The 16042-nt window shown below is 46.9% G+C and overlaps 1 protein-coding gene across 5 annotated transcripts in view; it reads left to right on the top strand.

Annotated features, from left to right (window-relative positions):
• Nucleotides 1-16042, top strand: part of RAD21L1 (RAD21 cohesin complex component like 1) — a 619411-nt gene that overhangs the window by 374622 nt on the left and 228747 nt on the right. For 4 of the 5 annotated variants that reach the window (XM_063959128.1, XM_063959127.1, XM_063959130.1 and 1 more), the window contains one exon: nt 7108-7227. In XM_063959128.1, the coding sequence (XP_063815198.1) occupies nt 7108-7227 (120 nt within the window). The remainder of the gene's footprint in view (nt 1-7107; nt 7228-16042) is intronic. The other variant, XM_063959129.1, reaches the window with a different exon arrangement.

Genomic DNA, 16042 nt, shown 5'->3' on the forward strand with positions numbered 1-16042 from the left:
AGAAACTCCATAACAATTGAAAAATAATCAAAGATTATAAAATAGTTGGAAAGCTACCTTCTGGTGATTTCAGCAATATACATTGAAGTGGTTAGAAATTGGGAGGCGGGTTTACTGAGCATTCAGAATGCTTTTCCTGGGAAATAGTTTCTCCTCACAGAAGTATTCTTCCAGATTGTGAAAAGGTGGCATAAATTGGTAGTAGACAGACATAATTGCTTCTCATTTTATCCTCAAAATGTACTGGTTTTTTTTTTGAGGATCAGATGCCTTAACTGTACAGCAATGTGCTATGATGGCAGAACATCTGATCTGCTAAGTTAGGGCACTGTTTTGAACTAAGGGTGAAACTTGTCCTCCAGTCCATGCTTTAAAGCCAGAAGCCAGTGTCTGCAAAGAACTGCTGTAGAGTTTGAAAGTTATATTATTTCCAAGTGCAAAAGTTAAGGTTTCCATACTTCAGTCTTCGGCTTTCCGCACATTTTGTCTTTCTTACAGGATGACCTTAATAGTCGCCTGATACTGAGCTCCAAATGTGAGCATTTTCTTTCTTACAGAAAAAAATTGTATCCCGGCTTCAGAGAATTCTTTTAAACCACCTTTCCTGCTGCAGGACCTTGGAGTTTAAAGTTTATCCTTTCAGCTCTGTAGTTTGGAGCCTTTGGACAATGTCAAGCTTAAGTTTCTTACATGAAAGACAGTGTTCTTTTTGGCCATTGCCACCTGGAGGGGATTTTCCAAGTTAGGTGCTTATTTCCTGTCTGTCTAATATTTCATAATGACAATGCTGTCCTATGCACAAAACTATCTTTCCAGCCAAAAGTGATGTCACGGTTGCACATCACTAAGGACTTTGTTCTCCCCAGCCCCTACATAGCCAAACTAGTTCTGGCAAAGTATATAATTAGTGCCACTTGGAAATTCTCTGTTGGAGGGTTGCAGTCAGTTATATCCTCCCTCAGCTTTACTGTTTCCCACCTTTTCTCTAACGTCCTAAGTGGATGCTGGGGACTCCGTAAGGACCATGGGGATAGCGGCTCCGCAGGAGACTGGGCACATCTAAAGAAAGCTTTAGGACTATCTGGTGTGCACTGGCTCCTCCCCCTATGACCCCCCTCCAAGCCTCAGTTAGATCTCTGTGCCCGAACGAGAAGGGTGCACACTAGGGGCTCTCCTGAGCTTCTTAGTGAAAGTTTTAGTTTAGGTTTTTTATTTTCAGTGAGACCTGCTGGCAACAGGCTCACTGCATCGAGGGACTAAGGGGAGAAGAAGCGAACTCACCTGCGTGCAGAGTGGATTGGGCTTCTTAGGCTACTGGACATTAGCTCCAGAGGGACGATCACAGGCCCAGCCTGGATGGGTCCCAGAGCCGCGCCGCCGGCCCCCTTACAGAGCCAGAAGGCAGAAGAGGTCCGGAAAATCGGCGGCAGAAGACGTCCTGTCTTCAACAAGGTAGCGCACAGCACTACAGCTGTGCGCCATTGCTCTCAGCACACTTCACACTCCGGTCACTGAGGGTGCAGGGCGCTGGGGGGGAGCGCCCTGAGACGCAATAATAAACACCTTGGATGGCAAAAGAATGCATCACATATAGCTCCTGGGCTATATGGATGCATTTAACCCCTGCCAAAATACATAGAAAAACGGGAGATAAGGCCGCCGATAAGGGGGCGGAGCCTATCTCCTCAGCACACTGGCGCCATTTTCCCTCACAGCTCCGTTGGAGGGAAGCTCCCTGTCTCTCCCCTGCAGTCACTGCACTACAGAAAGGGTTAAAAAAGAGAGGGGGGCACAAATTAGGCGCAGTATTAAAGATACAGCAGCTATAATGGGAAAAACACTTATATAAGGTTATCCCTGTATATATATAGCGCTCTGGTGTGTGCTGGCAAACTCTCCCTCTGTCTCCCCAAAGGGCTAGTGGGGTCCTGTCCTCTATCAGAGCATTCCCTGTGTGTGTGCTGTATGTCGGTACGTTTGTGTCGACATGTATGAGGAGAAAAATGATGTGGAGACGGAGCAGATTGCCTGTAATAGTGATGTCACCCCCTAGGGGGTCGACACCTGAGTGGATGAACTGTTGGAAGGAATACGTGACAGTGTCAGCTCTGTATAAAAGACAGTGGTTGACATGAGACAGCCGGCTACTCAGCTTGTGCCTGTCCAGACGTCTCATAGGCCGTCAGGGGCTCTAAAGCGCCCGTTACCTCAGATGGCAGATATAGACGCCGACACGGATACTGACTCCAGTGTCGACGGTGAAGAGACAAATGTGACTTCCAGTAGGGCCACACGTTACATGATTGAGGCAGTGAAAAATGTTATTACACATTTCTGATAATACGAGTACCACCAAAAAGGGGTATTATGTTCGGTGAGGAAAAACTACCTGTAGTTTTCCTGAATCTGAGAAATTAAATGAGGTGTGTGATGATACGTGGTTTTCCCCCGATAACAACTGATAATTTCTAAAATGTTATTGGCATTATATCCTTTCCCGCCAGAGGTTAGGGTGCGTTGGGAAACACCCCCTAGGGGGGATAAAGCGCCCACACACTTGTAAGGGCTCTACCCTCTCCTGAGATGGCCGCCCTTAAGGATCCTGCTGATAGAAAGCAGGAGGGTATCCTAAAATGTATTTACACACATACTGGTGTTATACTGCGACCAGCAATCGCCTCAGCCTGGATGTGCAGTGCTGGGTTGGCGTGGTCGGATTCCCTGACTGAAAATATTGATACCCTAGATAGGGACTGTATATTTTTGCCTATAGAGCATTTAAAAGATGCATTTCTATATATGCGTGATGCACAGCGGAATATTTGCCGACTGGCATCAAGTCTAAGTGCGTTGTCCATTTCTACCAGTAGAGGGTTATGGACACGTCAGTGGTCAGGTGATGCGTATTCCAAACGGCATTTGGAAGTATTGCCTTATTAAAGGGAGGAGTTATTTGGGGTCGGTCTTTCAGACCTGGTGGCCACGGCAACAGCTGGGAAATCCACATTTGTACCCCAGGTCGCCTCTCAACATGAGGAGACGCCGTATTATCAGGCGCAGTCTTTTCGTGGACAAGCGGGCAAAAGATTCCTCATTTCTGCCCCGTGACAGAGGGAGAGGAAAAAGGCTGCAGAAATCAGCCAGTTCCCAGGAACAGAAACCCTCTCCCGCCTCTGCCAAGCCCTCAGTATGACGCTGGGGCTTTACAAGCAGAATCAGGCACGGTGGGGGGCCCGTCTCAATGAATTTCAGCGCGCAGTGGGCTCACTCGCAAGTAGACCCCTGGATCCTTCAGGTGATATCTCAGGGGTACAAATTAGAATTCGAGACGTCTCCCCCTCGCCGTTTCCTAAAGTCGGCTTTACCGATGTCTCCTTCTGACAGGGAGACAGTTTTGGAAGCCATTCACAAGCTGTATTCCCAGCAGGTGATAATCAAGGTACCCCTCCTGCAACAGGGAACGGGGTATTATTCCACACTGTTGTGGTACCGAAGCCGGACGGCTCGGTGAGACCGATTCTAAATCTAAAATCTTTGAACACTTACATACAGAGGTTCAAATTCAAGATTGAGTCACTCAGAGCAGTAATTGCGAACCTGGAAGAAGGGGACTACATGATGTCTCGGGACATCAAGGATGCTTACCTTCATGTCAAAATTTACCCTTCTCACCAAGGGTACCTCAGGTTTATGGTACAGAACTGTCACTATCAGTTCAGACGCTGCCGTATGGATGGTCCACGGCACCCCGGGTCTTTACCAAGGTAATGGACGAAATGATGATATTCCTTCGAAGGAAGGGAATTTTAGTTATCCCTTACTTGGACGATTCCCTGATAAGGGTAAGATCCAGGGAACAGTTGGAGGTCGGTGTAGCACTATCTCAGGTAGTGTTGCGGCAGCACGATTGGATTCTCAATATTCCAAAATCGCAGCTGGTTCCGACGATTTGTCTTCTGTTCCTAGGGATGATCCTGGACACAGTCCAGAAAAAGGTGTTTCTCCCGGAGGAGAAAGCCAGGGAGTTATCCGAGCTAGTCAGGAACCTCCTAAAACCGAGCCAAGTCTCAGTGCATCAATGCACAAGGGTTCTGGGTAAAATGGTGGCTTCCTACGAAGCAATCCCATTCGGCAGATTCCACGCAAGAACTTTCCAGTGGGACCTGCTGGACAAATGGTCCGGGTCGCATCTTCAGATGCATCAGCGGATAACCCTGTCACCAAGGACAAGGGTGTCCCTCCTGTGGTGGTTGCAGAGTGCTCATCTTCTAGAGGGCCTCAGATTCGGCATTCAGGACTGGGTCCTGGTGACCACGGATGCCAGCCTGCCAGGCTGGGGAGCAGTCACACAGGGAAGGAATATCCAGGGCTTATGGTCAAGCCTGGAGACATCACTTCACATAAATATCCTGAAGCTAAGGGACATTTACAATGCTCTAAGCTTAGCAAGACCTCTGCTTCAAGGTCAGCCGGTGTTGATCCAGTCGGACAACATCACGGCAGTCACCCACGTAAACAGACAGGGTGGCACAAGAAGCAGGAGGGCAATGGCAGAAGCTGCAAGGATTCTTCGCGGGGCGGAAAATCATGTGATAGCACTGTCAGCAGTATTCATTCCGGGAGTGGACAACTGGGAAGCAGACTTCCTCGGCACGACCTCCACCCGGGAGAGTGGGGACTTCACCCAGAAGTCTTCCACATAATTATAAACCGTTGGGAAAAACTCGACAGGTATTGCGCCAGGTCAAGGGACCAACAGGCAATAGCTGTAGACGCTCTGGTAACACCGTGGGTGTACCAGTCAGTGTATGTGTTCCCTCCTCTGCCTCTCATACCCAAGGTACTGAGATTGATAAAATGGAGAGGAGTAAGCACTATATTTGTGGCTCCGGATTGGCCAAGAAGGACTTGGTAACCGGAACTTCAAGAGATGCTCACGGAGGATCCGTGGCCTCTACCTCTAAGAAGGGACCTGCTCCAGCAAGGACCCTGTCTGTTCCAAGACTTACCGCGGCTGCGTTTGACAGCAGGGCGATTGAACGCCGGATCCTGAAGGAAAAAAGGCATTCCGGATGAAGTCATCCCTATCCTGATCAAAGCCAGGAAGGATGTAACCGCAAAACATTATCACCGCATTTGGCGAAAATATGTTGCGTGGTGCGAGGCCAGTAAGGCCCCGACGGAGGAAATTCAACTGGGTCGATTCCTACATTTCCTGCAAACAGGAGTGTCTATGGGCCTGAAATTGGGGTCCATTAAGGTTCAAATTTCGGCCCTGTCAGTTTTCTTCCAAAAAGAACTAGCTTCAGTCCCTGAAGTTCAGACGTTTGTAAAAGGGGTACTGCATATACAGCCTCCTTTTGTGCCTCCAGTGGCACTTTGGGATCTCAATGTAGTTTTTGGGTTCCAAAAGTCACATTGGTTTGAACCACTTAAATCTGTGGAGTTAAAATATCTCACATGGAAAGTGGTCATGCTGTTGGCCCTGGCCTGGGCCAGGCGCGTGTCAGAATTGGCGGCTTTATCCTGTAAAAGTCCTTTTCTGATTTTCCATTCGGACAGGGCGAAATTGAGGACTCGTCCTCAGTTTCTCCCTAAGGTGGTTTCAGCGTTTCACCTGAACCAACCTATTGTGGTGCCTGCGGCTACTAGGGACTTGGAGGACTCCAAGTTGCTAGACGTTGTCAGGGCCCTGAAAATATATGTTTCCAGGACGGCTGGAGTCAGGAAATCTGACTCGCTGTTATCCTGTATGCACCTATTAAGCTGGGTGCTCCTGCTTCTAAGCAGACTATTGCTCGTTGGATTTGTAGTACAATTCAGCTTGCACATTCTGTGGCAGGCCTGCCACAGCCAAAAATCTGTAAATGCCCACTCCACAAGGAAGGTGGGCTCATCTTGGGCGGCTGCCCGAGGGGTCTCGGCTTTACAACTTTGCCGAGCAGCTACTTGGTCAGGAGCAAATACGTTTGTAAATTCTACAAAATTGATACCCTGGCTGAGGAGGACCTGGAGTTCTCTCATTTGGTGCTGCAGAGTCATCCGCACTCTCCCGCCCGTTTGGGAGCTTTGGTATAATCCCCTTGGTCCTTACGGAGTCCCTAGCATCCACTTAGGACGTTAGAGAAAATAAGAATTTACTTACCGATAATTCTATTTCTCGTAGTCCGTAGTGGATGCTGGGCGCCCATCCCAAGTGCGGATTGTCTGCAATACTGGTACATAGTTATTGTTACCAAAAAATCGGGTTATTGCTGTAGTGAGCCATCTTTTCTAGAGGCTCCTCTGTTATCATGCTGTTAACTGGGTTCAGATCACAAGTTGTACAGTGTGATTGGTGTGGCTGGTATGAGTCTTACCCGGGATTCAAAATCCTTCCTTATTGTGTACGCTCGTCCGGGCACAGTATCCTAACTGAGGCTTGGAGGGGGGTCATAGGGGGAGGAGTCAGTGCACACCAGATAGTCCTAAAGCTTTCTTTAGATGTGCCCAGTCTCCTGCGGAGCCGCTATCCCCATGGTCCTTACGGAGTCCCCAGCATCCACTACGGACTACGAGAAATAGAATTATCGGTAAGTAAATTCTTATTTTTTCCTTCTTCAAATGGGGTATTTTGATTTAAAGGTAAGCTATTAATCCACTGTATGAATGTTAAGCACTCCCCTCAGCTGGAGTTATGCATTATGTATGCCTCAGGCAGACTTTCTTAGACCAGTACAATTCAACTTTAACAACCTTTTATGGCCTTGCAGTAGTAGAGGCTATCGCTTAGGGGGCGATGTATCATGCCTCATAAAGTGGAGAAGTTGCATACAGCATCAATCAGCTTCTAGCTGTCATGTATCTAGCACAGTATTTGAAATGACAGTTATGAGCTGATTAAGTTTTTTTGCCAACTTTATTTCTCTCCAAGGCTTGACACATATTCTCTTTAGTCTTTTATCCATTTAAAGGTAACGTATTACAAAGAGATTACCTCTACATAGACAATACAAAGCTACTGATAATTCGATAATCTGTCCATTTTTAATACAGACGTATTTAAAACCATGTGGAAGTTGATTGTAAGAATGTGTATATGTATACTTTTTTTTATTTTTATATTAGCAGCAACTTTAGGTGATGATGCCATGGAAATGACTTTGGAACATATTCCAGCTGCAAACAACACCACTCTCCTTTCTAACGAAGATAAAGGCTTCGTACTGGAGCCTGTAGATGAGTCAGGTATTTTTACTCAATAAGCAAATAATACTTAGTTGTGGCTTAATTAGTTAATAGCAGTTTCTTATATAGCGCAGCAAATTTTGTTGCACTTGACAATTGGCTTATCAGGTGTTACCAATTCCTAAATGTTAACTTTGTGAATTAGTCACGTTTCAACAAAAAGTTTTGTTTACTTCATTAATTTCTGTTACAAATCCTAAAGCTAGCAATGTAAATATGTTGGCGTCTTGGATATGTGGCTTCTACTTTGCATTCTTTTTCTGTCATCCCCTTTGGGGAACACTGGAACTTTGGGTTACAGATGCTCTGCCTGGAGTCTGGGCACTTCTGTTAACAAGTGTGAAAGTAATCCCTTCATTCACCATTGTACAGCGATCTGTATGGAGTTTACTTTGGCATCAATATCTAATGTCAATTCATTTTATAATACTATTGGCTCCTTTGATCAGCTGTATTGTATCGCGCGCGTGTGTGTGTATATATATATATATATATATATATATATATATATATATATATATATATATATATATTGCTGCTAAGCAGAGGGAGAAGCACACATCATTTGGATCAAGTCCTATGTCATTGGTGTTCATCTATTGGAAACACTTGATTCTTACCTAAAATTAAACCACTTTTGCACTATAAAGCCAATTTGCTGAATCCTTTTGTTCAGTCGAAGAAGAAGAATCCACCATTGTTGAGTGTATACAATATCTAAATTTATTGAACTATACCCCCGAAGAAGTCCCAGATGTGGACGAAACGCATAGGGTCATCTTCGTAATAGCCTGCATCACATGTGGGGGATACACACCTACAAGCTCACACCCGTAAGGGTGAGGTGACAACCAACATCATAACCTTAAATATTGACAAGTTCACGTTACTCTTGTGTTTTAAAATGTATTGTAATGTACTCTATGTGAAGTTGCTATACACCTCTAATTTTATAACCAGAATAAACCTTTTAGACATTTGACTAGCTGTCATAATTGCATTTTTAAATATTAGAGTGACTATTTAACTAAAGGGCATCCTTATCTATGGATTTTTCCTTTATTATTACTCATTCACTAGTGCACCTGAGGCAGGGCCGGTTCTAGCCCTTGTGGCGCCTCGGGTGAAAATAGGGGTGTGGCTTCATACAGGGGGCGTGGTCAGTTACACCCCTGTAGAGTTGTGCCCCCATTTGTGCCCCCTGTAGAGTAGCGCAGATTACAAACAAAAAAATAAAATAAAAAATAAATAATTAATACTTACTATCCCTGCTCCTGATTCCCAACCGCTGCTGACCTCCGCCGGCGCCGCTCCTCGGATCGCACAGCATAGACACTAGAGGTCAATTATGACCCCTAGTGTCTATGTTGCCAGTCCCACAATGCTGTGCGGTGCGCGATGATGTCATCGTGCACCACACAGCAAAGGTCCTCTCAATGAAGGGAAACTCGACTGGTAGCGTAACCTATCTAGTTTCCTTCACATCGCCGCACAGCTCCGGGGACACCGACAAACAGTAGCTGATCTTGCCATGGCGCGGCGCCATCAGGAAGGCGGCACCCCGGGCAAAAATCCTGTGTGCCCGTAGCAAGATCCGCTACTGACCTGAGATACCCCCATTGTACATTCCTATCACTAAGTCCCTACTAGCAGGGGACTACCTGTTAGGTGCTGCTGATATTTTACGTCAGTGCAGCAAAAAGGATTTGTTTTATTTATATATATATATATATATATATATATATATATATATATACACACATATACATATACATATACATACACATAGAGTCCCACACTCTCACCCATCCAAGATAGCAGCTGGAGTGCCAAATCAGAGACCTACTCACCATGGGGCGGGACCCATAGTGAGTGCAGTGTTTTCCACAGCAGTGGAAATGATAGCACTCTCCAGACTTAGTCACAATAATAGCAAAAAACATTTAATAAACAAAAAAAGGAACTGACGTTTCGGTCCAAAACCAGGACCTTTTTCAAGATGCAACAGCAGAGTCACAGCAATAATGTCACATGTGTCAACAGCAAGGGACTGGAGCTGAGTACCATGCCTCTCAGGCCCCTGTATATACCGTATCAGGCACTGAAAAGGGCGCCAATCCCGCCCTGGCTGGCCGGTACGCTCCAAACCCTGGTGCGCACATGTCACTTCCGGTCCCAGAAGTGCCCGGCCGTTGCGTGTAGCGCATCTACGCGAGTATTGACTATAGGGGACAGAACTGTTTGGTCATTGGTGGCATCTAGTGGGCATGATAGCGGGCATTGTGCGCCAATGCACACAGGAAAATGTGCATCAGTGTGACCGCCGCCGGGCGCCGTGTTTGCGTTCCACAAGCTGGAACACTGATGTCACTTCCGGATAGTGCCGGACATGTGTCAAATGTAAATAAACTGTACAAAAAACTAAACAAATGTGGCGCGCATATATAGGGAATTAGTAGAAACAGGTGTACTTACATGGGGTATAGTATAAGGGTGACACCAGGTACAGATATGGATATAGATATAAACATCATATGTATATACATATACAGGTTGAGTATCCCTTATCCAAAATGCTTGGGACCAGAGGAATTTTGGATATCGGATTTTTCCGTATTTTGGAATAATTGCATACTATAATGAGATATAATGGTGATGGGACCTAAATATAAGCACACAGGGCCGGAGCTTCCACTAGGCAGCTTTAGGCAGCTGCCTAGGGGCGCCGGGACCAGAGGGGGCGGCCTGCTACAGTTGCTTGAAAAAGGTTGCATGGTCCTACCTTTCACAGCCGCTGCAATCCCCCAGAACTCTTATCTTACAGTAGTCGCAACTGCTAAACTCCCGTATTGCAGCCTCCAGCTCCACCTCCACCCGGCACAGGCAGTAACTTTGACAGCTCCTGGAGTCCTGGCTGGGGGTGACATGCAGCACTGCTCTTCATTCCAGGCTCTTTCACAGACTACTCAGGGGAAGATTTATTAACCTCGGTAAAGTAATAAAGTGGAAGGTGATATAGGACCAGCCAATCAGATTTTAACTTCCATGTCACAGGCTGGGTTTGAAAAATGACAGGAGCTGAATGGCTGGTCCTTTATCACCTTCCACTTTATCACTTCACCCACAGTCCCAACTCTGCACTGCAGCATGCAGGTACGGTGGCTGCACAGTGCATTCTCTGCATTGATAAGGAAAGAGGGCGAGAGCAGCAGTATGGTGAGGGGGGGGGGGGGGGAGATGAGGAGCAGGCATGCACACAGTCTAGGGGGATGAGCAGCACCATGCACACAGATTGTGGGGGGGGTAGAACAGCAGACATCAGAGTAAGGGGGAGGGGGTGAGAGCAGCATGCCTTTCATCTGAAAGGTGGGTAGTGGGAAGGGGCAGTAGGCAGAAGTTTTGCCTAGGGTGCCGAGAAACCTTGCACCGGCCCTGTAAGCACAGAATGCATTTATGTTTCATATACACTTTATACACACAGCCTGAAGGTCATTTTAGACAATATTTTTTATAACTTTGTGCATTAAACAAAGTGTGTCTACATTCACACAATTCATTTATGTTTCATATACACCTTATACACACAGCCTGAAGGTCATTTAATACAATATGTTTAATAACTTTGTGTATTAAACAAAGTTTGTGTACATTGAGCCATCAAAAAACAAAGGTTTCACTATCTCACTCACTCAAAAAAGTCCGTATTTTGGAATATTCCGTATTTCGGAATATTTGGATATGGGATACTCAACCTGTATATGTTTGTGTCTACACATATGTATGTATATATATATATATGTACTGTATATATATATATATATATATATATACATACATATGATGTTTATATCTATATGTGTAGACACAAACATATATATGTTTGACCAGTGCACTAGATCACTGTCCCTGTTTCTTTGCTGGACTATAATAAAAAATATCAGAACACAGAGTGCAGCGCAGCATGCTGCATATCCACAGAGCAGTCAGAGTGTCCTTGCTGACCCTTGTCCACCACTGAATGCACCGCAGCATAGATCATCAGGGCCAACCTTCCCTCAGTCCAGGACCTGTACCTGTCTAGAGCTAAAAAGTGGGCAACAAAGATACTAAAGGACCAGCTACACCCTGGACACAGCATATTTAACTTGCTTACTTCAGGCAGGCGTTACAGGGCCGTCCCTGCCAGGTCCACCAGAAGCCTCAAAAGTTTCTTTCCTCAAGCGGTCCGCCTACTGAACTCCTGAACATTGACTGACTAGACATACATGTAACTCGCTTGTGTCCCTATGGTATTCCTATCTGTATGACTTTACTTACTGGTCCCATTCCTCGCTGACAGGACACTAGCTCCTGAGGGAGCCACCCCTAACAGAGCCAGAAGAAAGAAGAGTGGTGAGTACTAAGCCGGCATCCCGGTTAGCAGGTCGCCGACCATTATGGTGGCATGAGGGTACGGAGACATACGGCTTCTACATGGGGGGGCTGGGTCTCCAGACTCAGTACATAGTGCAGACGCACAGCTTCTGAGGGGGAGAACTGAGTCTCAGTACACTATATGTGTACACAGTACCCAGACTGGCATTACAGACTTAAAAGGGGGCTGACTCCATTTTAGACACAAAATTACCTCAGCCAGTATAAAAAAGAGTGGTAAGACCGCGCGCCATTGAATGGGCGGGGCTTCACTGTGAGCGGATCCAGCAGCTCACCAGCGCCATTTTCCCTCTGCAGTGGACCCAGACGTTGACTAGCATGGATGCGTAGATCCTCCGGAGAGACTCCAGATTACCTCAGCGGTACCACGGAGTCATAGGAGGGGGGGAGCGATTATTAGTGTACTAAGTCCCGAATCTGGGTACTTAGTCTGTGACCCGGCTAAGCTTGGCATTAGTGGCAAGAGCGCTGTGAGCTGGCTCCATACTATCTCTGTGTCTCCCTGGAAGGGCTCTTTGTGGGTTAATTGTGCTGTCACTGTCACAGTATGTCAGACAAAGAGTGTGTTTCATGTAAGGCACAGTGTTCCTCTTCTCCAGGCTAGCGGGGCAGATCCAGCTTGGCTCGACGCCATTAAGGGAATGATTTCCAATATTTCCACTAAATTGTCCTGCAATGAGAAAGAGATGCAATACTTAAGACAATTGATGACTGAGTTTATGAAAAGAGACTCGGTACCCAAACCAGCGTCTCAGTCCCCTGCCATTTGTCCGCAAAAATGTACTTTGGCCCATATCCTGCAGTTTGACTCTGATGATGAAGGGTCAGGAATGGAGGAGGGGGAGGTGGACTCAGAGGTGTGATGAGGCTACTCTGTCACAGGGAATAGAGGCTCTCATAGAGGCTATCAGAGAAGTTCTGCATATCCCTGATAAGGTGACAGAGGAGACTGAGAAATCTTATTTTAATATAAAAAAGAAATCTTAAGCCACTTGTCCTTTGTCAAAGGAACTAAGGGGGTAATTCCGAGTTGATCGCAGCAGCAAATTTGTTAGCAGTTGGGCAAAACCATGTGCACTGCAGGGGGGACAGATATAACATTTGTAGAGAGAGCTAGATTTGGGTGGGTTATTTTGTTTCTGTGCAGGGTAAATACTGGCTGCTTTATTTTTACACTGCAATTTAGATTTCAGTTTGAACACACCCCACCCAAATCTAACTCTCTCTGCAAATGTTATATCTGCCACACCTGCAGTGCAAATGGTTTTGCCCAACTGCTAACAAATTTGCTGCTGCGATCAACTCGGAATTACCCCTTTAATACCCTGTTTGAAGAACCGTGGGTTAATCCTGATAGGAAATTTCAAATCCCTAAAAGGTTGCTATCATCTTTTCCTTTTCTTCCTGAGGATAGGAAAAAAATGGGAGAATCCACCGATAGTGGATGCATCAGTATCCAGGCTGTCATGAAAAATTGTATTGCCTGTACCGGGTGCAGCCTCCCTAAAAGACACGGCTGATAGTAGAATTGAGACTACACTCAAATCCTTGTATACAGCTGCTGGGGTGGCCCAGAGATAGCATGTGGGTGGATTACTAAGGCCATCGATAAATGGTCGGGTAACCTAATTGAGGGGTTAGATACCTTCCCTCAGGGGGAGATTATTTTACCACTGCAACATATACAGGACTCTGCAAACTTTATGGTGGAAGACATAAAAGAAATAGGTTTCCTTAATGCACGCACCAATGGTATGGCAGTGTCAGTACGCAGAGGCTTATGGCTACGCCAGTGGACAGCTGACGCAGACTCCAGGAAGGGCATGGAAGGCCTACCCTTCACAGGAGAGGCCTTATTTAGAGATGAACTAGACAAATGAATCTCCAAAGCTACTGCGGGTAAGTCCACATATCTTCCTTCTGCTGCTCCCCCAGCCAGGAAGGCCTACTCAGGACCTAATGTACAGTCCTTTCAGACTGCCAAGTTTAAGGGCAAAGCCAGAGATTCTTCTACAGCCACCAGAGGCGCTAGAGGTAAACCACGCAAACTAGCAGCTGCCAGTTCGCAGCAACAGAGCTCAAGCCTGGAAAGACTGGTGGGTGATAGCCCGACTAAAATTTTTCAGTCACATCTGTACAGGTTTGTTCCAGGATCCCTGGGTCATAGATCTTATTTCCAGGGCTACAGACTGGAGTTTCAGGAGCTCCCACCTCACTGATTCTTCAAATCAGGCTTACCAGTTTTGCAAGAGGCAAGTAAAACCTTACAGGACGCCATTCAAAAACTGGTACAGACTGAAGTCATTGTTCCAGTTCCACCTCATCTGCAAAACAAGGGGTTTTATTCCAACTTGCTTGTAGTACTGAAACCAGAGGGTTCGGTAAGACCAATTTTGAACCTCAAGTCGTTGAACCCGTACTTCCGAGTGTTTAAATTCAAGATGGAGTCTCTGAGAGCGGTGATCTCAGGTCTGGAGGAGGGGGAATTTCTAGTGTCCCTGGATAGCAAGGATGCATAACTTCACATTCCGGTCTGGCCGCCTCATCAAGCTTATCTATGGTTTGCACTGCAGGACTGTCACTACCAGTTCCAGGCCCTGCCATTTGGTCTCCCCATGGCACCGAGGGTATTCACCAAAGTGATGGCACAGATGATGTTTCTACACCGCAAACAGGGAGTGAAAAGATTTCTATACCTGGATGGTCTTCTGATAAGGCACCGTCCAGAGAGCGATTGTTGGACAGCATTGGCCTCTCAACCAGACTACTCCTGGATCATGGGTGGATTCTGAACTTACCAAAATATCACCTGGAACTGTCGCAGGGGCTTCGTTTCCTGGGAATGATACTGGACACAGTCTCAGAGAGTGTTCCTTCCCTTGGACAAGGCTATGGTAATACAGTCGATGGTTCGGGCTTTCCTGAAGCCAACCCGGATCTCGGTATATCTGTGCTTTCACCTTCTGGGGAAAATGGTGGCCTCTTACGAGGTGCTTCAGTACGGAAAGTTTCATGCGAGGCCCTTCAGGCTATATCTATTGGACAAATGGTCTGGATCGCATCTTCACATGCACCAGAGGATCCGTCTGTATCCAAAAGCCAGGATCTCCTTTCTGTGGTGGCTAGACTTCTCAACTCGTCGAGAGTTGGAGGTTCGGGATTCACAATTGGATTCTGCTAACCACAGACGCAAGCCTCAGAGGTTGGGGAGCAGTCACCCAGGGGATGCAGTTTCAAGGAAGATGGTCAAGTCAGGACGTCGTCCTTCCAATAGACAGCCTGGAACTTAGGGCAGTCTACAATGCCTTTCTGCAGGCCTCATCTCTACTTTGGAATCAGGCCATTCAAGTCCAGTCAAACAATGTGACAGTGGTAACGTACATAAACCGACAGAGCAGAACAAAAAGCAAAGCAGCAATGTCAGAGGTGTCAAGAATTCTCCTCTGGGTGGAAAAACACGCTGTGGCGTTGTCGGCGGCCTTCATTCCAGGAGTAGACAACTGGGAAGCAGACTTCCTCAACAGGCACAACCTGCACCCGGGGAAGTGGGGCCTTCATCCAGAGGTGTTCTAGTGGTTGACACGTCGGTGGGGATATCCACAGATTGGCATGATGGCCTCTCGACTCAACAAGAAGCTCAAGCGGTATTGTTCCAGGTCAAGAGACCCACAAGCAGTGGCGGTAGATGCTCTGATGACTCCGTGGGTCTACATGTTTCTTCCACTTCCTCTGATCCCAAGAATTCTAAGGAGAATAAAAAGGGAAAAGGTTCGGGGCGTGGCCTGGATGCTGCTCTGAGTGGATGTGCTGACACAGAGCTCTGTCCACCACGGGGTTAATATCACCAATTGCTGCCTGCCCCTGTGTCTCTGTCTACCAGCCCAGCCTTACCCACTGCTGGGGACGTTGCCCTGTGCTCGGGGCTGCCGCCGGGTACTTTTTACAGCTGTTGACTGCTTGAGGCCTACTTTTTGCTGTGAAGCCGGGGCCTCGAGTTTAGAGCCTGCCCAGAAACGAGCTCCAGGACTGGATTGCAGCCAAAACAGGACCTGCAGCTGCTCCCCCTCCTGCCTGAACTCACCCACACAGAGTCTCCTGCCTACATAAGACCCTCAGGTACCTTTGGAAGTGGGGAAGCGCCCTCCCTGTCTGCTGTGGCTGTAGTTAGTGAGTGAAATCCCCTGCCTGTGCTCCCGGCGGTGGCCATCTTGGTACACCCTGGTGCAGTGCTCCTGAGGCTCTCTAGATGTCACTGTGGATGCACATGTTGCAAGTCACACTCTCCCTTCTGCTGCCTGGACCTGCTATCATATCCACCTCACCTGCAGCAGCTTCTACAGGGGGTCTCTGTGTTTAACCCTTGGGAAATTGACACAACAAC

This window comes from Pseudophryne corroboree, chromosome 3, assembly GCF_028390025.1.
Source record: "Pseudophryne corroboree isolate aPseCor3 chromosome 3, aPseCor3.hap2, whole genome shotgun sequence".
Taxonomy (NCBI): Eukaryota; Metazoa; Chordata; class Amphibia; order Anura; family Myobatrachidae; genus Pseudophryne; species Pseudophryne corroboree.